The sequence below is a fragment of the Rhamphochromis longiceps genome, linkage group LG7 (assembly GCF_057381845.1).
Source record: "Rhamphochromis longiceps isolate RC_006_pf linkage group LG7, R_longiceps_female_GT1.1, whole genome shotgun sequence".
NCBI lineage: Eukaryota > Metazoa > Chordata > Actinopteri > Cichliformes > Cichlidae > Rhamphochromis > Rhamphochromis longiceps.
Genome location: NC_140563.1, coordinates 56,925,136 through 56,950,244, shown reverse-complemented (window position 1 = coordinate 56,950,244; position 25,109 = coordinate 56,925,136). Strand labels below are relative to the sequence as shown.

The window sequence follows — 25,109 nt, the reverse complement described above, 5'->3', positions numbered from 1 at the left end:
ATAGATACCGAGGTGCCTCTGGGGCTGTAGGAAGGAACAGTAAACAACCAATCGATAGTCACAGTGGACTCATCACCATCTGTCTTTAATTACTGGTTTTAGATCAGCTTGCACTTTCAGGGCTTTATGGTATAGCCACTAATCCTAATCGATTTTTGTGATTAATTATTTCTAGCAGTTGATTGGATCAACAAATTTTTCAAACAAATTCATGATTTCATCTTTTTTTTTCTTGCGAGACATAACAAAACTGTTAAGGCTAATGAATGGGATGTTGTGTTATTATGCAATTTCCTTGCATTATGAGTGAAAGCCAGTCTGATCTTTTTTCTTACACTTAAGAACTTGCACTACAGCACTTATTAACAAGCGCTATGGTGCAATACCATCACAATACCATTTCTTTTTCATGTTTTCCATATGAATCATAAACAGGTGTGGGTGATGGCTTTTTACTGGTTAACGTAATCCTTATGCTCCACTGCTACAGAACTGGAGATTTAAAACTACTCATAGTTTGAACATTGGCTTAATCGGCAAGCTACATAACTCAAGTTAAAACAGTTGTAGACAACAAAATCATTAATTGCAGAATTCAAATTAGAGGCATTTTTTATCTTCCTTTTTAATTTTTTAATATACACTTCCCACCTGTCAATAGCAGTAGATGTCAGCGATATGTTTATGGTTTATCCCCCTAGACTCATTCTAGTGAATTTAGTATCTCAGGAGAAACTTGAAAAAAATGTATTTAAAGATGAACTTGTTTCAGATTGAATTATATGTTAAATACACCACAATATCACACTATAGGTGACAAGACCAAAGGTCAACAATGCTGAGACATAATATTGTGAAAAAACTATTTTCTGGACTGAAGGGAAAAGAAATACAATCTAATGTTAATTCTAGTTCTTATTTTAATGCAAAGTTAGTATTTAATATGTTACTGTACATGAAAGAGCCACTGTTAATAAGGTCTTCTTCTTTTCTTTTAACAGCTTGATGGTGGTGGCAACCATTAAAGGGAACTCCATAATCAACATTCTTTGTCAAATTTTTTCAGTAAACTTCCTCTACACATGCCTGAAACCTGAGCTATCCCTCTTATAATACTCATACATACTCATACTACATACCCATTTCAACCCTTGCCTCGCCTAGCACTCCCAAATCCTTCTCTCCATCATAACAAACATCTCTTTCCCTTTACCACCACAGCCCTTACATTTGAAGTCCTTTTCCTTCTCTTTAACGGTCTTTGAACATGCCTTTCCCCCTTGTCCTCTTCATTAGTCTGTGGCCAATAGGAGCACAGTTTCCACTGGCACCCCATTGGCCAACAAAACTGGAGGCAGAGGTTGTAAGCCCAGGCCTAGACAATCCGGTATGGAAATCTCATTCTTGATGATTCATGTTTTTAATTTGGCAAAATCTTTATGCCAGGAGGCCTTCTTGAAACAATCCTCCCCACTAAGACTGGCTGTGTCACTAAGAGTACACTGCCCCCACCCCCTGTGACTGGGTTAGCCACTGTCAATAAGTTAACCTGCTAGAAAAAGGGGCTTGAAAGGAGCTGATGGAGGCAAACCTGAAATAAGGTCAATGAGGATTTGAGTTAACTAGGTCAATCTGTGTTCCTCTTAAGTGAACACCAAAAGCTCCTTCCTCACACCGTGAACCTCACACGCTAGCCGATAAATGTCATACCTGGTGCCAGTTCTCACAGCCCTACAGTGACTAAAAGTAATTAGTAAAAGTAAGTAAAAGTAAAAACAAGACTATAGCCAAAGACAGTGATCTCCTTCCTTGTATCCAATGTCCTGCTTTTGAAACAGAACTCTAGAAATAGCAAACTGCGATGAAATACTACACAGCTGAATGAGTCCTCCTCTGACTGAGCAGACAGAAATTCCTCAGCACTCTCAGAAAAACAAGAGGCCACCTTCACCATGCATGAGAAACTGCATACGGTCTCATCACTCCGAAAAAATAAAAATAAAAATTAGAAAACAACCCAAAAACAACAACTCCAGCAAACACCATGGAAGCCCATTTCACCATGCAATAAAAAGAGGCTGATATTTGAGTTTAACTGCTGCGATTCAGGCTCCAATGAGGCCTGTCTGGCCTGTAGCAAGGATGGGGAAAAAACTCTTATGGTTTTGAAAGAACCACTGCAGTTGGAATTACTTAATCTGGCAGTGAAAGGATAGAGAGACCAGCCTTTTAACAGCGACATACCACTCTAATAGCAGCGGCAGCAGATGAATCGATTAAGAACATAACTATCAAAGCACTTAGAGATGCTGCACTCCTTACTGCCTTCATGTAATGCAATTTGAGGACTATGAGAGCAGGTGTCACACATAGCAGTCAAGCATTTTTCCAAGTCTTGAATTGCAAAAGACTATATTATTATTTTGATTAGAGTGTAAATGATTTCTCTATTATTAAATTAATTGTTTGGACTTTAAAAGATCCAAACACTGAAAAAAAGATACATATTGATATCTAGAATAACTGCAGAATATTGTTTTTTGTAGATTAAAATCTTTTCAAATCTGATAAATCAAGCACAGTGTTACTTCAGACCAGACTTAGCAAAGATCCACGAAAATCCTGAGATCAGTAGATCCAATATCGGGTCCCATCAGCTGATACTCTTCTACTTAGCAAACTCACTATCTTAAATAGAGCGTGCTACTTAAGCTGTTTCAGCCTGTCCGTATTTGTTATGCTTCTACAAGCCACTTTGCAGCCGATATGTACAGGGTGGGCCATTTATATGGATACTCCGTAATAACATGGGAATGGTTGGTGATATTAAAGTCCTGTTTGTGGCACATTAGTATATGTGAGGGGGCAAACTCCTCAAGATGGGTGGTGACCATGGTGGCCATTTAGAAGTCGGCCATCTTGGATACAACTTTTGTTTTTTTTCAATAGGAAGAGGGCCATGTGACACATCAAACTTATTGGTAATGTCACAAGAAAAACAATGGTGTGCTTGGTTTCAACGTAACTTTATTCTTTCATGAGTTATTTACAAGTTTCTCTTTGTTCACAGCCATTGACATGTCGAAGAGGTTAACACGTGAGGAGCAGATCGAAATTGTGTTGATATCTGGTGAACGCAGTAACCGGGTCATTGCAGCAGATTTCAATGCAAGACACCCTACGAGACCACCCATCTCCCATGCTACAGTTAGCAAACTGCTTGCTAAGTTTTGTGAAACTGGTTCAGTGTTGGATTTGCCAAAATGTGGACGCAAGAAAACTGTCACTAATGAAGAAACATCAGTGGCTGTCCTCGCTTCAGTCAGCAAGAGCCCACAGCGTAGCAAGAGCCCACAGCGTAGCATGAGCCCACAGCGTAGCACTCGCCACATGTCACTGGAGAGTGGCATTAGTCGAACATCCCTTCGGCGGATATTAGCTACTCACAAATGGCACCCTTACAAAACTCCAGCTACTGCAGCATCTCAACGAGGATGACCCAGATCGGCGCACAAAATTTGCAGAATGAGCAAAACAAAAATTGGAACAGGGCCCTCAGTTCACACAGAAGATTTTGTTCAGTGATGAGGCAAACTTTTATGTGAATGGTGAAGTTAACCAACAAAACCACCGCTATTGGTCTGACACTAACCCACATTGGATGGATCCCTCCAAGACTGTTAGAACAACAAAAGTGATGGTTTGGTGTGGTATATGGGGTACAACGATAGTGGGTCCATTCTTCATCAATGGAAACCTCAAGGTTACTGGATATTTGAAATTGCGACATGATTATGTGTTTCCCTCTTTGTGCACTGAAGCTGGCACGTTTCCTGAGTTTTTCCAGCAAGATGGTGCACCACCACATTATGGGTGCCGAGTCCGAGCATTCCTAGATGAACAGTTTCCTGGAAAGTGGATTGGTCGCTGTGGGCCAGTTGAATGGCCCCAAGGTCTCCCGATCTGACCCCCTTAGACTTTTATCTTTGGGGTCATCTGAAGGCAATTGTCTATGGTGTGAAGATACGAGATGTGCAGCACCTGAAACTACGGACACTGGATGCCTGTGCTGGCATTTCTATTTGTGCTGGCATTTTTCATTTGTATCTATCAGTGTGTGAAGAGTGGGAGAAGAGGGTTGCATTGACAATCCAACACAATGGGCAAACCATTGAACACATTTTATAAGTGGTCAGAAACTTGTCAATAACTCATGAAAGAATAAAGTTATGTTGAAACCAAGCACACCATTGTTTTTCTTGTGACATTACCAATCCGGTTGTTCAGTGATGACGCGACGAATCCTACTTCCGGGTCTAAAGTAGTCTGCGTTTAATATGGCTTTTGTGTTGTTAACATGTTTAATGTTATGTATTTTCTTCTATTTGATCTCAAAAAGCTCCTAAAACAGTCAGTGATCACTGTTGACCTCCCTTTATTACCGCTAATCATTTATTTAAGGTCAGTTTTTAAAACCTTAGGATGTAACTACAGCCCAGCCCATGCAGCAGTATATGAATGACTAACCTCGTATTGTGGATGGATTATCTCAGTTGTTCTCCTGGCTGAAGTTTGGTCCTTTTACAGCATCCTGCCATGCGATTACATTTGTTCCTGACCACCGAGAACACTCACGTTAACTTTTATCGAGTGGAAAAAAAGTTAGCTTGTTTATATTATGCTAACATAGCTGTGTCGCTAGCGGTCACGTAGCACATCATTATATACCAGCTAGCCCAACTTCAGTAACCCTACAAACGTCACTGCTGTTTAGTTTTCTGTCTTCATTTATGCTGGAAGTGATAACAGAGCTGTACGTTTTAATTTGTTTCCAAAACCCGGCAGTCAGGACATGCTATATTGTATTTAGATAGAAGCTAGCGAGCTAACTCCCTGCTAACTTCTAACTCCGTTAAATGTCATAAATTCCGTTTTCATGGATGCCTGGATGTTAAACTCAATTGTTACACCTGGTAGAGCAGAACGCTGATCATTTTATTAAAGATGAAAGACTTTAGACAGTTTTTCAACTCTCAGTAATGCCATAGTGATCGTTTGATATATGGACCTGCAGCAGAGTTTAGACCCAGACACGGCTAGTGACGTCAGACTGAACAACCGGATAAGTTTGATGTGTCACATGGCCCTCTTCCTATTGAAAAAACAAAAGTTGTATCCAAGATGGCCGACTTCTAAATGGCCACCATGGTCACCACCCATCTTGAGGAGTTTGCCCCCTCACATATACTAATGTGCCACAAACAGGACTTTAATATCACCAACCATTCCCATGTTATTACGGTGTATCCATATAAATGGCCCACCCTGTTTTACCACTTTGTCACATGTGAATTGACAGCACCCTTTCTTCTCAGTGAAACTTGCTTCTCTGTAAAGAAAAGTTTAATTCAGGGCCAACCCATTTTGCGTTGGCCCTGAATTAAACTGTTGTATATATTACACAACATCTCAACTTACCCGCAGTCATTAATCCTGACACCATCACTACCCTTATCCTTTATTTTAAACAAAATGACCTTTGATCGATGTTACAAACTAAAAATATTACCATGTAGTTATAGTTAATAATCCAAAGGTTCCTAGGTTTCCTTCAAATAGTGATTTTTCAAGGCCTACTTCTAGCCAATCAACTCGTAATGAGTACCTCTACTTTTGATACTCGAAGCTGATTTTCCTGATAATGCTACAAGTTAAATCTTAAACAGTGTTAAATCAATTCGATTAGTTCTGGTGTTTGTTTATTTTAGAGACTCTTCTTACACAGTATAAATGTCTAAAGTCACACAGAGTACAGGGCACATGGTGCTGTGAGTTGAAAATACTTCAGAAAACAACCTCCAGTGTTTCACTCCCTGATTAAACTAGCTCCTCCATGGAGGATCATGGACAGACAAACATACAGTTTCTCCAGCATTTTAAAAGTAAGTGTGCCTCTGCTAAGATGAAAAATAATGGCCATGAGAGGTTTGAAAACAAGCTTCTAAAGGGACAGAAGAGGATCTTTGCCTCTCCATCTTTCCCCATTTAAAAGCATTTGTTTGAGTGGTGTCTGTTCCCGATGTGCTCTGCAAAAGTCATTTGTTTAGCCTCTGAGGACCATCAGCAAGGCAGCCAGAGCTTCTTCTCTCCAAATCCATTTGTCCCCACCCCTGAGATACTGCACGGTCTCCACAGAGATCCTTGCAGAGCAGCGTTGCTGCCACTAATGAGCTCAGGAATCCCATAAAGACATAAATAAAATCAAATGCAAGCTTTTAGTGTTTGCTTACATGTTGATCTGATTGTAGCTGATCAAATCTTGTTTTCCAAGATGTGATTAGTGAATATTATGTGAACCGTGTACCTGAGAGGACTTGTTTGACACTTTGGGACACTGAGAGCTGGGAGCTAGATAAGAAGATCAATACTTCTTTTATGTGTGTATGCTAAATATGAAGAAGAAACCAGGGCATGGGTAGCAGAAACTGGATGCAGTTTAACACAAAGTTGGATTTTTAACATGGCATAAGTACAGGATTATTTCCTGTTTTGGACATTTCCTGGCTTATTTCTTTCCGACAAAGTTAACTCTTTCCTAAGTCATCTATAAAATTAGCTATAAGATAAGGATTTTATGCATTTCTGTAACATACAGGTATCTTATAGCTGGTATTGTTCAGCAACGCTAAATTTAAAAAGAAGAAGGTAAAACCTAATGTTGCAATAAACAGCACTGCTCCTACTGTAGGTTAAGTTAAAAACAAAAAGGTCTAAGGTCTAACAAAAAGGTCTCAGAACTGAAGAAGCTTCTCGGATGAGAGGTGAAACGTCTTCAAGCAACTTAAAGAAGTCCAGACGCTTTTCTTTGCAAGCTCCTTTGACTACGATGACCTGGATGACTGAGAACCTTCACAGACATAATGTCTATGAAATGTTAGGCTATTTGTTATATTATTTTTTAATGTAGCATGACAGCATCCAGTAAGGCTAGCCATTTACCCCTTGTGTGTTTCATTAACTAGGATCACATTTTTCATCTAACTCTAAAAGCTACTTATATTACAGAATGTTACACTTTCCTTTTAAACATAATAGGGATATTATTATTATCACTATTATTATTAGCCTCCTTTTAGGTTGGCTTCACCGTCTTTGCAGTCTTAATGCCAAGTTAAACTGACATAAAACTGGCAGAAGATCAAATATACATATAGAGATTCAGATGCCACCCCAATACATTAACTGGCCGCAACATATTCATACACATGTGCTGCACTCAAAGGGCTTTACACAACTTGCCTCATTCACCCGTTCATACAAGCACTTTTTGCGATGCTTTTTCTATGTAAGTGCTTTCTGTCTAACATTCACACACATTCATACGCTGACGGGTGCATCGGAGAGCAACTTGGGGTTAGTATCTTGCCCAAGGATATTTGGTATGGAGACAGCAGCAGCCAGGGCTCGAACAACCAGCCTTCCGATTAGCAGATGACCTGCTGTACAGTTACCGAGGAACGCTCAGTCCTCTAAAATATTAACATTGTATCTTTGACCACATGCACCACGACAATGACCAAAAATAACCAAGAAAAAAAGTCAATGTGGAAAGAGGAGGCAGCTCAGACTGAGCGGATAAAGTTAACTTAGAGTTAAGTTGAATATTTTTTTTGCTCCGGTGGGACTGTGCTGGTGCAACTCCAGCTGTTTCTGCATTTTCATTTCTCTTTAATGTCACCATTTTCCTTAACTGTATCAGTACACACCATCTCCTGAGATTATTGTCTCCGTCACTGCAAAAGAAAATAAAGTGGAAAATAAAGGGGGGGGAAAAGACGACAATACATATACACTACATGTGTAAGCAATGCCTTAGTAATGAAAAAGTGTCTTGTGGAGAGGGGTAGAGAGGGGTAGAAGAATAGCAAGATGAAGCATGAAATTTTAGTGCTCCGTTAAAGTACGAGGCTCAGAAGTATATCTAAAAGTTACAATACTTACATTATTCTTATTTTTCTTACACAGTTGTTAGGAAAGTTGTTACATAGAGGACTCAAATTTGGTTGTGATTGGTTTATTTTGGGGGAAAAATATAGCTCTTTTCCCACGACCTTCAACGGCACTCATGGCGTTCTTCAACCTCAGTTACACAAGCCTAGAGACCTGTCAGGGACCATCTGGTAACCACCAGTCACTGAAAGTTGATGTGAAATCAACTTGCTGGTAACCACAGTTCACCAGTAAAATGTGTGTAATCTGGGACCAGCTGAGAAGTGATTGTTGGTGGTTGCTGGAGGTCGGGGGCTGTTATGAGCATGAAATTGTTCGCAAAGAGATATATGGTGCTGTACCAAAGACCTGCTTGTGACTGTTCTGGTCACTAGCAGGTTACCACAGTCCACAGCCAAATAGAAGACACCTACTTGTTTCCAAACAGTCACAAACTATTCACCAAGCAGTAGTGAAACTGTGACAAGTGTGAAAGTGTGATCCAAACTGGAAATGAAGAACATTAGCCTTCAAATTGAAAGTTGCACCTTTTGAAATGTGCTGGTTGCTGCGACTTTTCAAGTTCCACCGCGGCCCGGAGAGAAATAACCTTTTGATATCAAAAATTAAACTATCATTTTAGTTCCGACCAAAACCTCTTTGCAACCAATTTCCCGTGGCAATAGCCAGCAACCTCCATCAACCACCCACCAAGTGGTTGGGGAATACAAATTTGTCCTAGACGGTTTGATGCTGCCAAGTCGCCAAACGGTGTCCACGCCTGTGTGACTGAGACTGAGGCCTAAGTTGCTGCTTATAAGGTCTTATAAGGACTTCATGAGAGCTAAGAAAATTCATGAGGTGTTCTAGTTTTACGCTGAACAACTTGTCAACAGCCAGTTGTTTGTCAGTTTTGGAAAAATAATAATAATATGCTCCGTTCCACTTTCCTTTGCCCAAACACAAATAAAGAAAATACTTTTTTTTTTTTTTAAAACCCAAAACACTGGAAACATTGTTTTTTTATATCCAGGAATTTCCCTGCTAGAATGTTGTTAGTATGCTATGATATTGAAACTATCATTACTTCTATTTATAAATAAAGTACTATCACCAGGTGCACCCTATAACCAGCTGAAACATTTAAAACAAATACAGAATTATCCCTCACATTTCCCACTCAAATAAAGCCAAAAAAAGCATTTCAAAGCATCATTAGAACAGAAGAAACTGACTCATACAAAAATAATCCTTCTATAAGGAATGCTCGGAAATTAGCTCTTTGTGTCACACTTCAGGCGCACTTATAGAACAGAATGTTGTGGTTTGCGTCACAAGTTAGCGAGGGTGGTCTCTGCCCATGCAGCTACCCTCAGAAAATCCCGAAAACTATTCTAATGGCCATCAAACCACATCTTTATTGATATATGCTGAGGTGTTAAAAGTCATCATTGGGGGAGCAGGGGAGATTGCCGACTGTCATCTTTAAATACACCACTACACCAATAATGACTCTTTCTACTCGCTACGGTGAAAATGAAATATGTGGGTGGTGCAAAGCTTTAAAGGGTGAACTAAACCAAAAGTCTAACATGTCCACAAAAAACCCCAACAAAAAAACCTTAAAGTATATGTGCAAATCTAGTCTGCCAGATTCTGCAGCACCAGCAAACAAGGTTTTCTTTTCAGGAAGCACTGTGACCATTGACCTCGGCACTAACACCAGTTGATATCCTTGAGGTTACAAAAAGCCTAACGACAGCAATACAGGCTGTGTGTATATATGGCAGTAAATTTAAAACAGATCTTGCCTTTGTCAGGTGTTTCTTTTAGAATGTACGCAACTAAGACTTCTTGAGTTTTACTAACATTTGCATCTTGCAAGTCAAAAGAGCATCACTGAAGCGGCATCACATGAACGATATAAGTGACTAAACCAAACCAAATGTGGCTGCGCCAACCCTTTCCAGTAAGCGTATTTTCATATCTCACTTTTCACACACTGTGTTTGCATACATTTCTACCAAAGTAAACCCGGAGACATCAAAAAGAGAGAACTAAAAGGGCACAGTTCCCTTATACTGTGTGTTCAAGTAAATGATGACTCAGAGTTTCTGAATCATTATGACAGTTGTGTTCTTTAAATGCTGTTCAGCTGATGCAGATGTCCTCTGAGTTTGCTTGAACTATTCTCAGTGGGAAAAAAAAAAAAAGAACTGACACACACACACACACACACACACACACACACTAGAAGTGTAGAAGTTTCTAAAAAAAACATTGCATTGAGACACTGGTATGTAAGCATGCTGTGCATCATATATACGCTCTATGTATACTGTTGACTTCAATGTTTCAAGCGTTTATTTCTTTCCTTATTGGAGATTCTGATCTGTGTTTTTAATATAAGTACACACTGGTGTATGTGTTGTTGTTGTTGTGCAATTTAAAGGCCCGTCAAAAGACAGAATGGCAAACCAGGCTGTGCTCTTAAAGCAGTGGTTCATGCTCTACTTGTTCATATATAAATAAATCAACACTCAATCTAAAACCGATCGAATGCAACATGTGTGTTGAACTGTTAGCCTGACGACATGCCCTGCTCTTGCCTTTGTCTCAGACCAACTGTTTAACTGTCATAGTGTAACGTCACAAACGGCATGCCTCCAGGAGGAAAAGAATGCTTTCCTACAGCGTCACGGCAGAGGAGGGGCCCCTCACTGTCAAAACAGGATGCGGGTCACACCTTATCATGGCAGCGCATCAAACCAGAGTTACACACCCTCAGCCTCATTTCTGTTTGGGTTAAACACACAATACGGCTTGCTCAACATTTCTGGAGCGAGAATATGTGTGTGCTTAAAGAGCAGGTGTGAATGGACTGTAAAATAAACAACACTATAATCACAACGAGCTACTGTCCAACTGATCACTCTGCAGGTATTTTGGTTTCTGTTGTCTCGCCGTTCCTCTGCTATCTGTCTGAACACCTCCTCTTTCTGCATCTCAGTCACCAGCTGGAGCAGCCTTGCTGCTCACTGACTGCTTAAACCAGTACTAACTCACTCTCCTTTAACACAATGAAGTGTTTTACATGAGAATGTTTTCTTTTGCAATTCTACTCCACGTCATTTCCTTTTATTCCATTGCTACATCTTTGGTTAGTGGCTATGGTTAGTTAAACCGTTAATCGGAAACAGACTCAAATGGCAAGTGTTTTGGCAATCAATTGATTTTTTAGGTCATTTGGCAAGAACAGAACGGCAGAAAATTGTCATTTCCAGGTTCTAAAATCAATCGTTGGGGTTTGGAACAGCTGCTTAAAAAAAAACAACAACAACAACAAAAAACACACAAATAAAAAAACCCAAGACTTTTAACCCTGAGATATAAGACGTCATCAGTCACAGCCACAAACTCTAGCTGTAAACCTGAGCAATCATACTGTATGTAATTTTTGTAACACATCAAAAGTATTTCAACCTACCCCCTAAATAAATTTTGAAAAAAAAAGTTCTGTTTTGCCTTTATCCAAAATACAGAGTTAGGGTAGGTTCAAGGACCAATGAGTGTTCACTCCGAGGAAAAACCAAACTACTGTATCTAAAAGAACTAGTAATAAAGTTCTAGAGTGCAATCAAAGAGTGTGTCCAAACCTCACTAATTAATACATTTCCTTCTGGTCAATTAAAAAAAACAAAAAAAAAAAAAACAGACGGGGTTGAAAGGAAGAAGAAAGAAAGGAAAAGATAGATAAGTAAGGGGAAAACACAAGAGCGTGAATTTAGGTAAATAAGAAAATCTTGTAGCACCAAAGAAGTATAAAAGAAGAAGTTTGGTCATCTTCAAATATCAATAACTGTATCAGAATTAATGATGTAATTTTTCTTCAGGACTCTGAGTGCATTTTGTTGATAATACTTCTGTGATTTTACTTTAGAGGGAATTGGAACACTTCTCCAGCGTGCAGTTGCACACATTCATCTAATCAGCCCTCCCTCCCTGCTCTGCCGCCGCTCCCTGCTTTAAACTGCATTAAAGCCCAGTCGATGCGGTTTTCAAGTGCATCCCGTTTCCATCGCAAGTACTGACATTACTCATCTTTAACAGATGAAAACAATGACTCAACTTGTAGACGCATGCCAGGCATACCCAGTTTGTGCAGAAATAAACACTGGATGACTTAGCAGGGCTTGTGAGAACTTGTGTCATCCCTGAGGTGAAGTTGTATAAGCAATTAAAGCAACTGCTAGACAGGTTCATTCAAATTATTACAGTTTCATCATATTGCTATCACTTAAACGCACGCGCAGGTGTTTCTACACATAAAAGAGCAGTCTCATGTAGAGCACCACTTTAACGGTTGTATGAACACCCAGTCACTCCTTTATAGTTGTCATGTTTGACAGAAAACATGCAGTACAAACTGCTTTTCTACAATTTGATGGTCTAACAGAAAGAAAAATATACTATGTAATATTAGGGCATGGATGGACAAAAAGACTCAAGAGTTTCTCTCCTAAATTAAAAACAAAAAGTGAAAGTGAAAAATACTAAAGACCACCTAAAGCTGGTTTTAGAATCTGCATCTTAAATCAATTCCCTTTTAGCTTCTTAGTCAGTGTTTTTAAATGGCTTTGACTGACTTCTTCTATAATGCAATTGAGGATCATCAGTAGAATATTACTTTGACGAGACAACATAAAAGAGAAAAATGTTATTTCTTTATATAAAATGTATTTTAATGTATTACTGTGAAAGATATAAATGAATGAATGAAGTCATACAAGCTGAAAATAATTGGGTTGTCTTTGATTTAACTGTAACCAATAGTTTAAAAGTCAATTGATTAAACTATCATAACATACAAGAATATAAAAGTGCCAGATACTGTATTAAATGATTTTAACTTAAAAAAATTGAAGTAGAAATGGTATAAAATGTAGCGCTTTTCTAGTCCCTAAGGACCCCAAAGTGCTTCACACTACATTCAGTCATCCACCCATTCACACACTGGTGATGGCAGCTACATTGTAGCCACAGCTGCCCTGGGGCGCACTGACAGAGGCGAGGCTGCCGGACACTGGCGCCACCGGGCCCTCTGACCACCACCAGTAGGCAAACACGGGGTTAGTATCTTGCCCAAGGATATTTGGCATGCAGCCAGGAGGCAGCCTGGGATCGAACCACCGACCTTCTGATTAGTGGCTGACCTGCTCTGCCACCTGAGCTACAGCCACATGGTATAAAACAAGAAAGAGTTTAGGAAAATACATTTCCTAATTAAGAATCTGAGAATATGATTTAGTTCTCCCATCCCTAATTCAAGTAACAATACAAGAACATTTGAAAAAGGCAATACAGAAAAATGGCTCCCAGTAAACGACTCTATGAAAGACACCTGAGAGCGTAAAGAATATGTAAGAGTCTGTATGTTTGAAACTGACATATGAGATATTTCAGCTTCTACTGGTTTTGTTTTTGTTGTATGCTGGTTTTAGAAAACAGCATACAACACATAACAATTTCCTTCAGCACAAAGTACAGAGTTCACATAGCTGGTCTGGTCCAGCAAACACTGCACCATCCAAACAATAGGCAGCCAATCTTCATAATGATTGGTATTTATGGTTGAAAAGTAAACTGTTCGTTCAATGTTTTTTCATCAGGAAATATTTTCACATTAGATCAACAATAAGCTCAAGTCCTCAGACAAATAGTTTCAGGACGAGCCTTAAAACCTGGTTCTACTTGTCCAAGTTTCAACATGACGTACTTTTAAAGCTCCATGGCTCTCGTATATATGAGTCAGTGAAACTTGGGAGCTGCGATGAAGCTTGGGGAAAAGCCCGAGATGACAGTTGGACCAGGAGAACAAGATCATTTGCTTGTTATTACAGATGCAGACAAAAGTGCCAAGGTGGAGCATGCAAAGAGGCGGAATAATAAACTGAAAGTAGGCGGGAGATCCAGAGCAAAGACAGGAAGTAAATAGTCATGGGTACAGCAGTCAATGGTTTTACGTTATTTCACACACAGTCTGGGTACTTTGCAAATTTGACTAAGCAAACACTTTGACAACTTTTCTCCCAGAGTCAAACATGCACAGACATATAGATAATGAGAGCAGATGGTAGAATCGTTATCTAGCAGAGCAGGTTCAAACGCAGCAAAGACGCACACCGATACTTAAATTTGAATCCACCCCGTCACCACAATGATAATCCAGCTAATCTGCATGCTTTTACATTGCACACAGGGCATATTTTGAATATAATTTTGGAAACAATGCCGAAACTGAGCTTCAAGATTCCGGGTGGACATTTAATGGCTACTAATGAGAAGAGACCTGCTCTAATCTTCCATAACATTTGTGTATCAAGTGTTTCTAATCACCTTTTTTTGTAGGAGTCTTTCCTCTGAGTTTATTAAACACTGACAGGTATGACACATGTTAGCTTTGCACCAGTGGGATCTACATGTGTGCCACCACCAGTGAACTAGGGTGTTACTTTTATTAAGTCTATTCTGTTTGCTAAAGAGAAAAATACTCAGTCATACTAGTAATTTTGTTAATTTCAAGTCAAAGTATTTGCAGTAGTAATTACTCTCATCATTATTAGTTTTATTATTGCGAGGCCATCTCTCTAATCATCCATAATTTACAAAATAAAACGTCATTTTGATATCCTGCACTAAAGATGCTGTGCTTAAATAAAGTAGTGTAACACCTGGAGAGATTAAATGAACAATTACAGCAATTACATAGGAATTTGCTAATTAATTTGACAAATATACAATGATCCCATCATTTCCCTTTTCAGTACAACTCCAATAGGTTTATACCTTATGAATTAAAAATGAAGCATTAGCAGTCTCTCTGACAGTTGTAGCACCTCCGTACGCCAACACAGATACTGGGTCAGTTACATTACCTCACCTCCATGTGAACCAGGACATTATTGCTGGGGAATCTTTTACTGCTTAAAAAAAAATCAAGTCAAATCAAATCAAATGCACATGTCTTTGTCCAGATAAGTGCACAAAATAACTCCAAGGCTACAAAAGGATATATTGTATAGGTAGAGGAAAGGAGCATCACTCTTCATTAAGCATGCTCTGGTTGTGAGCTAAGGTAACAGCCTCTGATTGATGATAGCTTTAAGTTCCCATTAAAAGGTAACCATTGCTCATAAGCAGTCTCTGATCAGCGCTGAGGCTGTGAGAGGTTAGTCGCCTGCTCTACAAAGACAAAAGCTTCTCTTTGGTCTGCAACAGTGATCACGAGCCCCTTGGCGTCCTCTTTATGACAACAGGAAAGACTGTTTTGCTGTGATGACCTCAGAAAATCCTGAGTTTGAAATGCTCCAAGCACTTCACCTGTTAACTAAAGTGCTCTGTTTGCAGATATGCAGTGAGCCAAAGGGCCATCGTCTTCAGGGACCACTTCACACTATGTTCCCATACAGCTGTAGCAATGGCAGGCTTTGACTTGCTGAGACAGTGTGAGGTTGAATAGCACTCCCCAGACATGCCAAGAAAAGACACCACTACAGACTGTGGAAGGCAGAGGCTGTTCTACAGCTCAAACAATTAGCTAATTGATAACGAAATCTATTTCCCAAGCAAACAAAAGAAAAGACAGATTAGCTACTTCTTAACAGTGTCCTGAATTTTTTTGTCTCACATGATAGAACTGCAAATAACAAAAGACTAATCCAGCTAATCATTTTCTTAATCGACTGATTATTTTGTTTATTAAGAAGACAATTTTTTAATAACAAATAAAATAAAATATCGGAAACCCTTCAGACTCACTTTAGCTTTGTTTGCTAGACAAAGATAACAAAGCTACACATTTGTGAAGTTTGGCCAAATAAATGTTAATTGAACCTTTTTTCTCTAAATAAATTGATTTATTAAAAATACATTATTATAAATATGAATGGGACTAAACATCAATCACTGACGCTCTAAATTGGAATAAAATATAACTATGACTACCGTAAATAAATTATGAATTTCACAACTGTAGTCAGACAAAAGGAGGAATATGAAGATGTCGCTTTGGACCCTAGGGGAAAATTGTGATGGGCATTTTTCACTATTTACTGACACTTTATGGAGCGAATGATAAATCACTACAATAATCAGCAGATGAATTCCTAATGAAACACTAGCAGCAGCAGCAGGGGCATGATATGGACAGGTGAACATGTTGGGCTACAAGAATGACAATGAGAACAAAACAGGATTTATTGAGCCAATCGAGTCAGGCGGAGGTAAACTAGTTACTCCCCTCCTCCATCCGCTGCTCTTCTCTGCCGCCTCTCCTCTCTGACAAGCTGAAGGTTAATGACGAAGGGATGCGGCAGAGGAATACAGATCAGAAACACTAAACTAGCCATAGTAAGAGATTTGCAGAATTACCTACATACCAACATATTTATATTACATACCTACGGACATGGAGTGAGGTTTTTTTGTTTATATCAATATCTGTTTTGAAAAGTCCCCCGAAAATCTCTAAAATTTAGCATGTACTTACAGCTTGTTAAGATTCAATGTTGTTCAAAAATCTTAGCAACTATAGGCTGTATATAAAAGATGGTCTCCACCATGACGTCACCCATTAGCTAAAAAGCTTCCACCGGGTGTCTTGATGTATGCTCAATCATCCAGGGAAGGAAATCCCAGAAAGCTGATTCTGTTCATCTGGATGCTGTGTTTTCAGTGGGAGAAAGGTTTTCGTCTCTCATCCAAGTAACTTCTTCGGTCTTTCTCTCGTCCATATAAACAGAATCAAATTTCTGGGACTCCCACTGAGTATTTTCACCACCACCATCTTGTTCTGAATAATAGTTAAGTTTTTACTGACATCAAGGGACTAAATGGCTATTTTCCCTTAGTAAAACTGGGTGTTTTCCTTTTGGAACCAGAGGAGTTCCCTCCTGCTGAAATGCAAGTTTAAGATATTTCCTTGGCTTCATTTTTCAGACTTGGAAGCAAGTCCATCCTTTATATACAGTTTATGAGAGAAACCCAAAGCAAATTCAATCCCATCCAGCTATTCCAAAACTTACTGAAACACCAACTGTACATCTCCAAGAAATGCACTGTTTCCTCCTGTTTCAGTAATGTTAGCTTAAAACTTCCAACACTCAGCTGAGCTACAAATTTGTGATTATTTTCTTTTTTTTTTAAAGATATAGCTCTTCCGTAGGAAAAAAAAAAAAAAAGATGTGCTTTCTCTTCACTGGCAGTTACTGATAAATGGGAAAAATACAGTACTAAAAGAACAAGCCAAACAAAACTCTGCATCAGCTGAGCTTCTGCCATCCATGTGGAAACAGGAATGACCTGAAAAATACCTGGGCACTACTCCAAGTCTTCAACCAGCAACAACAACCCCACTGAAACCAACTCTGCTGTAGGACATCAACACCCACTGCTCGACGCTTTGTTTTTTAATCTCACGCAGGTAGGCTCACTATGCTGTAAAACCATTTTTCAAAATGGCAAGTTTTGCCAATGGCTGCTTTCACAGCATGCGCCCAATGTTGCTCCAATAAAAATTGATCTTGCAGAGAAGAAGCATATTGAGGTCCTATGCACAGACTATTAATGCTGATCAACAAGCTAAAAGGCTGAGTGTGGTTGTCCCTTGGCATACTTACAAGGCTTTGCATCATTCACTAGGTGTGCCCCAATTCATTGATTCTTCATAAAATTGCAGATGAGATCCAGTAATGAGTGAACACGAGAAAGGCCCGAGGCTTCATGTAAGCATCTGCATATGTGTGTATGTGTATGTGAAGAAAAAGCAGTGCTTTCATTTATGAGAGCACGCTGGATTTTTAACCTTAAAAATACAAAGGTTAGGAATAGGTTTGGAACCACTGGACTACAGAGGTTCAGGATCTGTACCTAGCTGTATCCACCTCTACCGCCTGATGCATCACTCCACTGATAATAGCTGTGTAATTTCACTTTCAAAAGGGTTCAGAATACAGAAGTGGCTGCAATATTTCTGCACCTGCTTACAAATGCACAAAGCACAAAAAGAAGAAGCACTGAAATTACAAAAAGGAGGGGGGGAAAGGGGAGAAACAAGAGGCAAGTATATAAAAGGACTATTTCTTTGAACTGTGGCTTAGAGGGGTAGTGTGAGCTGCCTGTACTTCATCTGAAGGACCTGGGCACTTCTATCACCACTGACCATCAGCAGGAAGCTGCACCTCCTCAGAAGACCGCTGAACTAGAACAGGCAAATCTTGGGCTGGACTTCAGCCGGCTCCAGTGATTACAGAAGTGCACCAGTGATAGTCGAGTGTTAATGCTGCCTGCAGACTCAAACCTTACCCAACATCTGAGCTCAGAAACAGAGCTGCCTGAATATCACATGATGAAATGTGAGGAAAACTACAAGCGCTCACACAAGCCTGGTGGACATGCTGGCAGTCATCACTGCCTATCAACCCTCATGACTATGAAGCAACAAGCCAGTGACAGACTTGAGGGCTGAGTCTCAAATTCTGCACTTCAGTGTACAAAATGACAGTAATGTTGACAAAAATGTCAGGAAATGGTGGAAAATGCCAGTTTTCCAGAAGCCAGGGTGACATCTTCAAAAGTCCAAAACCTAAACGACTTTTGCCATTTTTTGCTTGAAAGATTATTAATCAGTTATGAGATAAGTTAACTAAGATCCTGTTCTTCTCAACATCAACACTCTTGTATCTCAGTAATAAGTGGAACATGTCATTTATTATGCAGGGAAAAGTGGTTAACTAAAGATTATTTACAAGCTTCTGCATTATGAAAGTGTACATCTGCTTGTAGAATGATATTAGCTAGCTCAAACACACAGTATGTAGTGGTTACATTTTATAGCAAGTATTGCATTTTTTCTCTCATGTGCATCGTTTGACTTTTTAAATGAAAAAAAGAAAAAAAAAAACAGCATGGCACTGTGCAGGACATTTATTTGTTGTTTTCTGACCATGAGCAGCTTAAACATTAATCAGAATCATCTTTATTTATAAAGCTAACTCTCAATTTTCTTTCATTCCAGGCTGAGCAGACAAGCAAGAAGAAGAAAGAGGGGGGAGGGATTTGCATTTTCCCATAAACAACAAGTATTGAATACCAACAGCGTCAATATTTCAAAGACCTCTGACCCAGTGTAGTTGAAGCAGATAGAAGTAAATCAACAAAGGATGAGGGAAAGAGAGAAGTGCTTCTAAAGTCTAAGTTCAGTGTAAGTTATGAACCTGACCTGAAAAGTTCAAGCAGCTTAAATGCAAGCTAATAACTGGGAAACGCAGGTACCAAACACATTACAGCACGTTTTCCCGCCATATGTAGAATTTCACATACACATATACATATAGATGTGTCTCCCTGCCCAGGTAAATGTGATGCTGTTCACAGCTGTGATATTTTTTCTACTCCCTAAAATAACCATGCTCAGTGCAGACGCACTGCAGCCTATACTTCAGCTCAGACTTGCACTCTGTGAACTGATGTCAATAAAATGCTCTACGTCATGTTTACAGCAAAAACCTCAGGGTGCAGGAGGCAGCAGCCATTATTATTATTTAGCAGCCATTATTATTTATACACTTTCATAAATAAGCAATTAGTCCCTTCAATACTGACCACGAGACTGAAATCTTGTCTCCATTTCAACATCAAGGAAGTGTTATTGAGAAATGCTAGGAAGGAGGTTCTACAGATATCAGCAGTTCACAGGTAGAGCCCCAGTGATTTGGTCCCCTGATCCCTCTGTCAGGGTACTCATATTATATTTTTCCCCTATAGGATGATCTATAAATAAATCTGCTGAGCCTTCAACTTGATCTAATACCATCACAAGGTAATCTATTAATTTGGACTTTTAAACCAAATTATTAACTACAAAACCCATGAAAAATACTTTCAGCATTTCTTTATAATAATAATAATAATGGATTGGATTTATATAGCGCTTTTCAAGGCACCCAAAGCGCTTTACAATGCCACTATTCATTCACTCTCACATTCACACACTGGTGGAGGCAAGCTACGGTTGTAGCCACAGCTGCCCTGGGGCAGACTGACAGAAGCGAGGCTGCCATATCACGCCATCGGCCCCTCTGGCCAACACCAGTAGGCAAGTAGGGTAAAGTGTCTTGCCCAAGGACACAACGACCAGGACAGAGAGCCCCGGGATCGAACCGGCGACCTTCCGGTTACAGATACGCTTCCCAACCCCCTGAGCCACGGTCGCCCTTTATGTTTAGTTCTAATTATAAAACGTTAGCATACAATATCCGCAAGCTCGCTTTACAATGTTGGCATGTAGACACTACTATTGGGGGCATTTTCAGGGCTCCACTTTGCAGTGGGTACCTCCGAGCATGAAGAACTACTGGATGTGACAATGCTAACTGGTTAAACTTGAAGAAGACAACAAGTAGCAATAGAATAAGCAGTGTTACCTTCTCAAGCATTGCTATTAGCATCATAAACTTGATCAGCAAAGGCTAACGCAACAACAACAACAGCATTACAGCAGCTGTGGCAGTTCTCGGTTGTTTTGCTGCTTTGGCAACATTCAGTGCTGAAAATGCAGTTGAAGCTATCACAAAATTATTATATCAACTCGTGAGTCTGATTAATTTTACATCAAAACCAATTAAAAGAGAATTGATGGTCATTAGCAACATCACCCTCCCTCTGAACCTGCTTTGTGTTCCTGGAAAAGGTGCCTACAGCCTCTAACGATGAGGGATTTCACCAATCAAATCAAAGCTAGTACAACAGACCAATGACGGGGTGTAGACTACATATTGGCACAATTTTGGCTGGTTGTGTCGAACAACGGGTATTCACAACGTTTACCCAACAATACTACTTCTAATGTCTTCTACTTTCTGTTCCCTTTCTGCGTCTATTTTCTTGTTCCATAACGACTCTTTGAACAAATTGTAGTTTCTTCACACAGGATGCATTTCTGACTTTTGACCGCAAACTGAATTAGACCCTGACCCTCCTAGCCTACTTCTAACAACTAGCCTTCAAACCCTACCTAAACCTACTCAACCCTCAAACCTAAACCGTAACCATAAATCTAATCCTAAACAGTAACCTGAAACATTGACCCTAAACCTAACCCCAACATATCAGAATATCTGTTACTTGGTTTTTGAAAAGCCAAATTAGGGGCATTTTTCATCACTGATAACTTTCACATAGATAATAATTTAAACTGTAATTTACAATTTGTAACAGAAGATAACTGTGTTGTAGCTCAACAGGTCATCTGGAGCAGTTCAATAAAATGACCACAAACTACGATATAGACTACAAAAAGGTAATAAAGCAGTCATCAGGTCTACACCTGAGAAGCTACACTGTCAAGAAAAAAATGTCTAAGTTGATCTTTGCTCAGATTAACAGTGCAGGTCTGTTGTGGAGCGTGAGGCTCCGCAGCGCATGTGTGCCAATTCATTTCCTCAAGGTCTGCTGCAAGAAAACCTTCCTCCTCCGGTGCAGCCCACATGTGGGGAGATTACATCTTTTATTTATCACTTCTTGGCTCTATTTTTCCAGCAAATTCCAAGCTGGGGTGCAATCAGCCAAGAAAGCCTCCCTGTGTGTGTGTGAGCGTTTGGGATGTGCGGACTACTGTTATTCCTCTTTGTAAGAATGCACATCGAGCCCAGATTCAGTTTCATTCCTGCAGAAACATTTCCCAATATCTGGGAACATAGGCCTCTTGTTTTGGCAGGGGAATGTGTTGTGAGTGCGTATTCACAAATACACAATGCCCACATGAACCGCCTGCATTTGACGGTGGAGGGGGGGGGGGGGGGGGGGGGGTAGGCGAGGGATGGATCATGCAAGCACTCAGATTCCATTACAATTCAAATTAAGCACATGGAGTAATGGGATTACAGCCCTCAGAGATTCATGAACTCACAGGTGACAAACTGTAGCACGGTCACAGCTTCCCCGCTGACCAAACGGAGGGCTGTCTTCATTAAAGTGAGATCTTCAGATATGCACAAAGACACAACCTAAACTGGCTGTAGACTGGTGTGAATCATGGCCCATTTAAGAAGAATCTCCGTGCCAGTATACTTTCTCTTTCCAAACCTCTTCTACTTAACAAGGGAGTGAAAAGATGCTTTTGTTTGCTCTTCTTTTGCTGGCAACAGGACGCTTGAAAGACACAAATGAACATGTAAATAGGAACAAAGTGCCAAACTCACAATGGAAATGCTGGGCATTTGATATGTGTGCTGGGTAATTAAAATCTCAAAGAACCTCTTCAGAGAGGGGAAAAATGACACTAAATCAAGCACTGATTCATGCTGCTGGTGGACTAAAGTTCTCAAGCACAAGCACACAGGTGTCTGTTCCTGTTTCACTAGCTCTCAATGGGTTATAAACAAGATCACGTACGGTAATTCTCAGCTTCTTTTCATAAAAAAGAAAAAAATGTATATATATACACACTTTTTTTCTTGCCTTTTAAAAAAAACAGAACTCTAAAACCTTCCCGTCATTCCTCTAGATCTAAATATAAGACATCAATAGTGCATACTTGTCTCCTTTCCAGTGCAGCAGGTCGTGTTTATCAGCTTCTCACTGCTACACAATGCTGATCAAACTGTATGCAGGCTGTCAAAGCCACAATGCATGCTCAACTATCATTATTATTCAACAGCATATCAATTGTGCTACAAAGAACAACTCATTCAAATGTAATGTGTGTCAGTTGGGACCCAACCCAGCTGAACACTTCCCTTATTACTCAATAGTTTTATGTAATCTTTTAAAACAGATTTTAAAGGTCAGACGGTATTTGAACAGGCTCCTTTCTCATGATATGTGATACAGAAAAAATAAAGCTCTAACGCAACTAAATGCTTCTTCCCCGAGTCACGTCAACGCAGTCACTAAGTGATCCAAGCCAGCCGGAGGACAGTAAAATCGTTTTATTTGTCATTAATATGACAAAGTTTCGCAGTTCATTCTGACGCTGCTGAGGTGTGATGTGGGGGAAAATCCTCTTTTGTTTTATTTTCAGCGTAGTCTGTATTTTAAGGCTTTTTTTCACATTCAAACTAGCCCCGAGCTAAACAGGATTTAAATGCCTCAGTCACACATTCCCATTCATGCACCCAGCAGATTTAAAGCCCCATTGTAGCCTCTCCGCGAGTCTGTCGCCCTTTGTTGTCAAACCCTGTCACTTTACCTCCTCGTGTTAATCGACACATTCTCGCGCACCGACATTAAATTTCTCCTCTTGTTCTTTCTGTTCTCGACTGAAATTGTCCGGTTGTTTCATTTTTGTCCGTAGAGCCCAGTATCGCCACATCACTCACCGACTTGGAGTACGTTGTCCACGCAGCCGCTCTCCAGCAGAGCGATGCCCCGTCGGAAAGGCAGCCGCGTCTCGTCGCCGCTCTCCCCGCTACTTCCGATCTCCTCCCCGCCAGTGTTGAACGACGAATACATGCAGATCTCACGCTCGCTCCTCGGGAAAGACCAGTACACGATCCGTCTCTGGACGGGCTCCGGGATCCGCTCGAAACGCTCCTCTACCCTCTGAAACGGCCACTTCTCAGCGACTTTCCTCGCCGCGATGTCCAGGAGGGTCTCCGGACTCTGGGTTCTGCTCGATTCGCCCTGGGTGGCTCCCGAGCTGCCGCACGGCGCCCCCGCGGCCCGCTGGCCTTGTCTACATGTTGAGCCGTAGCCCGGTCTACAGCAGAGCCGCTTGGCTGGGGGCTGCTGTACGCGCTCCGCCATGATAGCTCCGCTTTAACGGCGACGGAGGAAGTCAACGCACCATATGAACGGGATGGGGAACGGAAAAGGTTACCCACGGTCTGATTGTTGGCCGTGTATGGCCAAATCATCCTTTTATGGCAACATGGGGCAGGGCTTCGGCGAGCTTGTCAAACCCCTTTGTTGACAAATTAAGAGAAGGCGGGGTCTGCGGGGCAAGCTCCGTGCTGAGGACTGCCAGGAGGGCGGAATTCCCGTCCGGCCCTAGTCCTTTGAAAGCCAGATTTCGGCCCAGAATGTTAACTTTGTACAATACAACTACAACGGTGTAGTTGTATTAAAGAGCTACTTCAGACGGTGGTTTTACCGGTTGGCGTTCACATTTACTAGGGACGGAGAGAGGGGGCTTTGTCTTTCGGTGAGGTGGATCAGGCGGATGAAAGCTAGGTGCCAATGGGCGGTTATTCGCCTGTCAACACTCGAGCCTCGTGGTTTGAGGGGGGGAGGGGGCAATGAACGCAGCACCGCCCCGTGTGAGGTTTACGGTCCACCTGAATGTGGGGCGTTTAAAGGAAACGTAACTGCTTCGTGAGATGTATGGAAGTCAATTTTTGACAAAAGAAACACGAAATCTAGTTATGAAAAAAATAGTAAGGCTGAGTCACAAAGCCCGATGAAAGAAATCTTTGAGTTATTAACTACTATAATACGATTTTTAAGATGAAAACATCATTCAATATGTACATTTTGACGTAAAATGTTTACTTTTTTAACACATAACCTCTAATTTTCCTGTTTTAGCATTTTCTTTCTTTCTTTCTGGAATTCACCAACTGTACCTTTAGGTGCCACAGACGCTTTACGATGAACTGCACAACGTGTTACGTCATGTTGCATTTGAAATTACCTGCTGATTAAAGAACCACTACTCTGTATATGTTTGCTTCTAATGCTAACTAGATGCTGAGAATTGTGATATCTGTAACATGAATGCATGAGAAGAAAAAGGGGTTGTGATGATGGTGTAAGTAGGCAATGGGTTGTCATTTATTCATATTGAAAAAGACTGCACCAAAATAAAAAATAAACTAATTTAAAAGTAGTCTGCTTATTAGATGTAACTAGTCATTAATTGATGGTGCCAGAATGCTATTTGAGATCATCCCAGCTAATTTTAACGCCTGAATGGAATAGTATCATACATTGGCTTCACCAGAGCCTGGACCTCAACTTTACTGAAGCAGTGTGGGATCATCTTGATAGAGAATGGAACAAAGGGCAGCCAACATCTGAAGAAGAGCTTTGGAACAGCTTTTGTCCTTTTTAAAGACTGGAGA

General features: G+C 40.4%; 1 protein-coding gene across 1 annotated transcript in view; it reads right to left on the bottom strand.

Annotated features, from left to right (window-relative positions):
* LOC146666455 (zinc finger SWIM domain-containing protein 6-like) overlaps positions 1 to 24,788 on the bottom strand; it is a 49,950-nt gene extending 25,162 nt beyond the window's left edge. The window contains exon 1 of the mRNA XM_085414493.1: positions 23,367 to 24,788. Within this exon, the coding sequence (XP_085270619.1) occupies positions 23,367 to 23,793 (427 nt within the window). The 5' untranslated portion in view covers positions 23,794 to 24,788. The remainder of the gene's footprint in view (positions 1 to 23,366) is intronic.
* Positions 24,789 to 25,109: the final 321 nt, after the last annotated feature.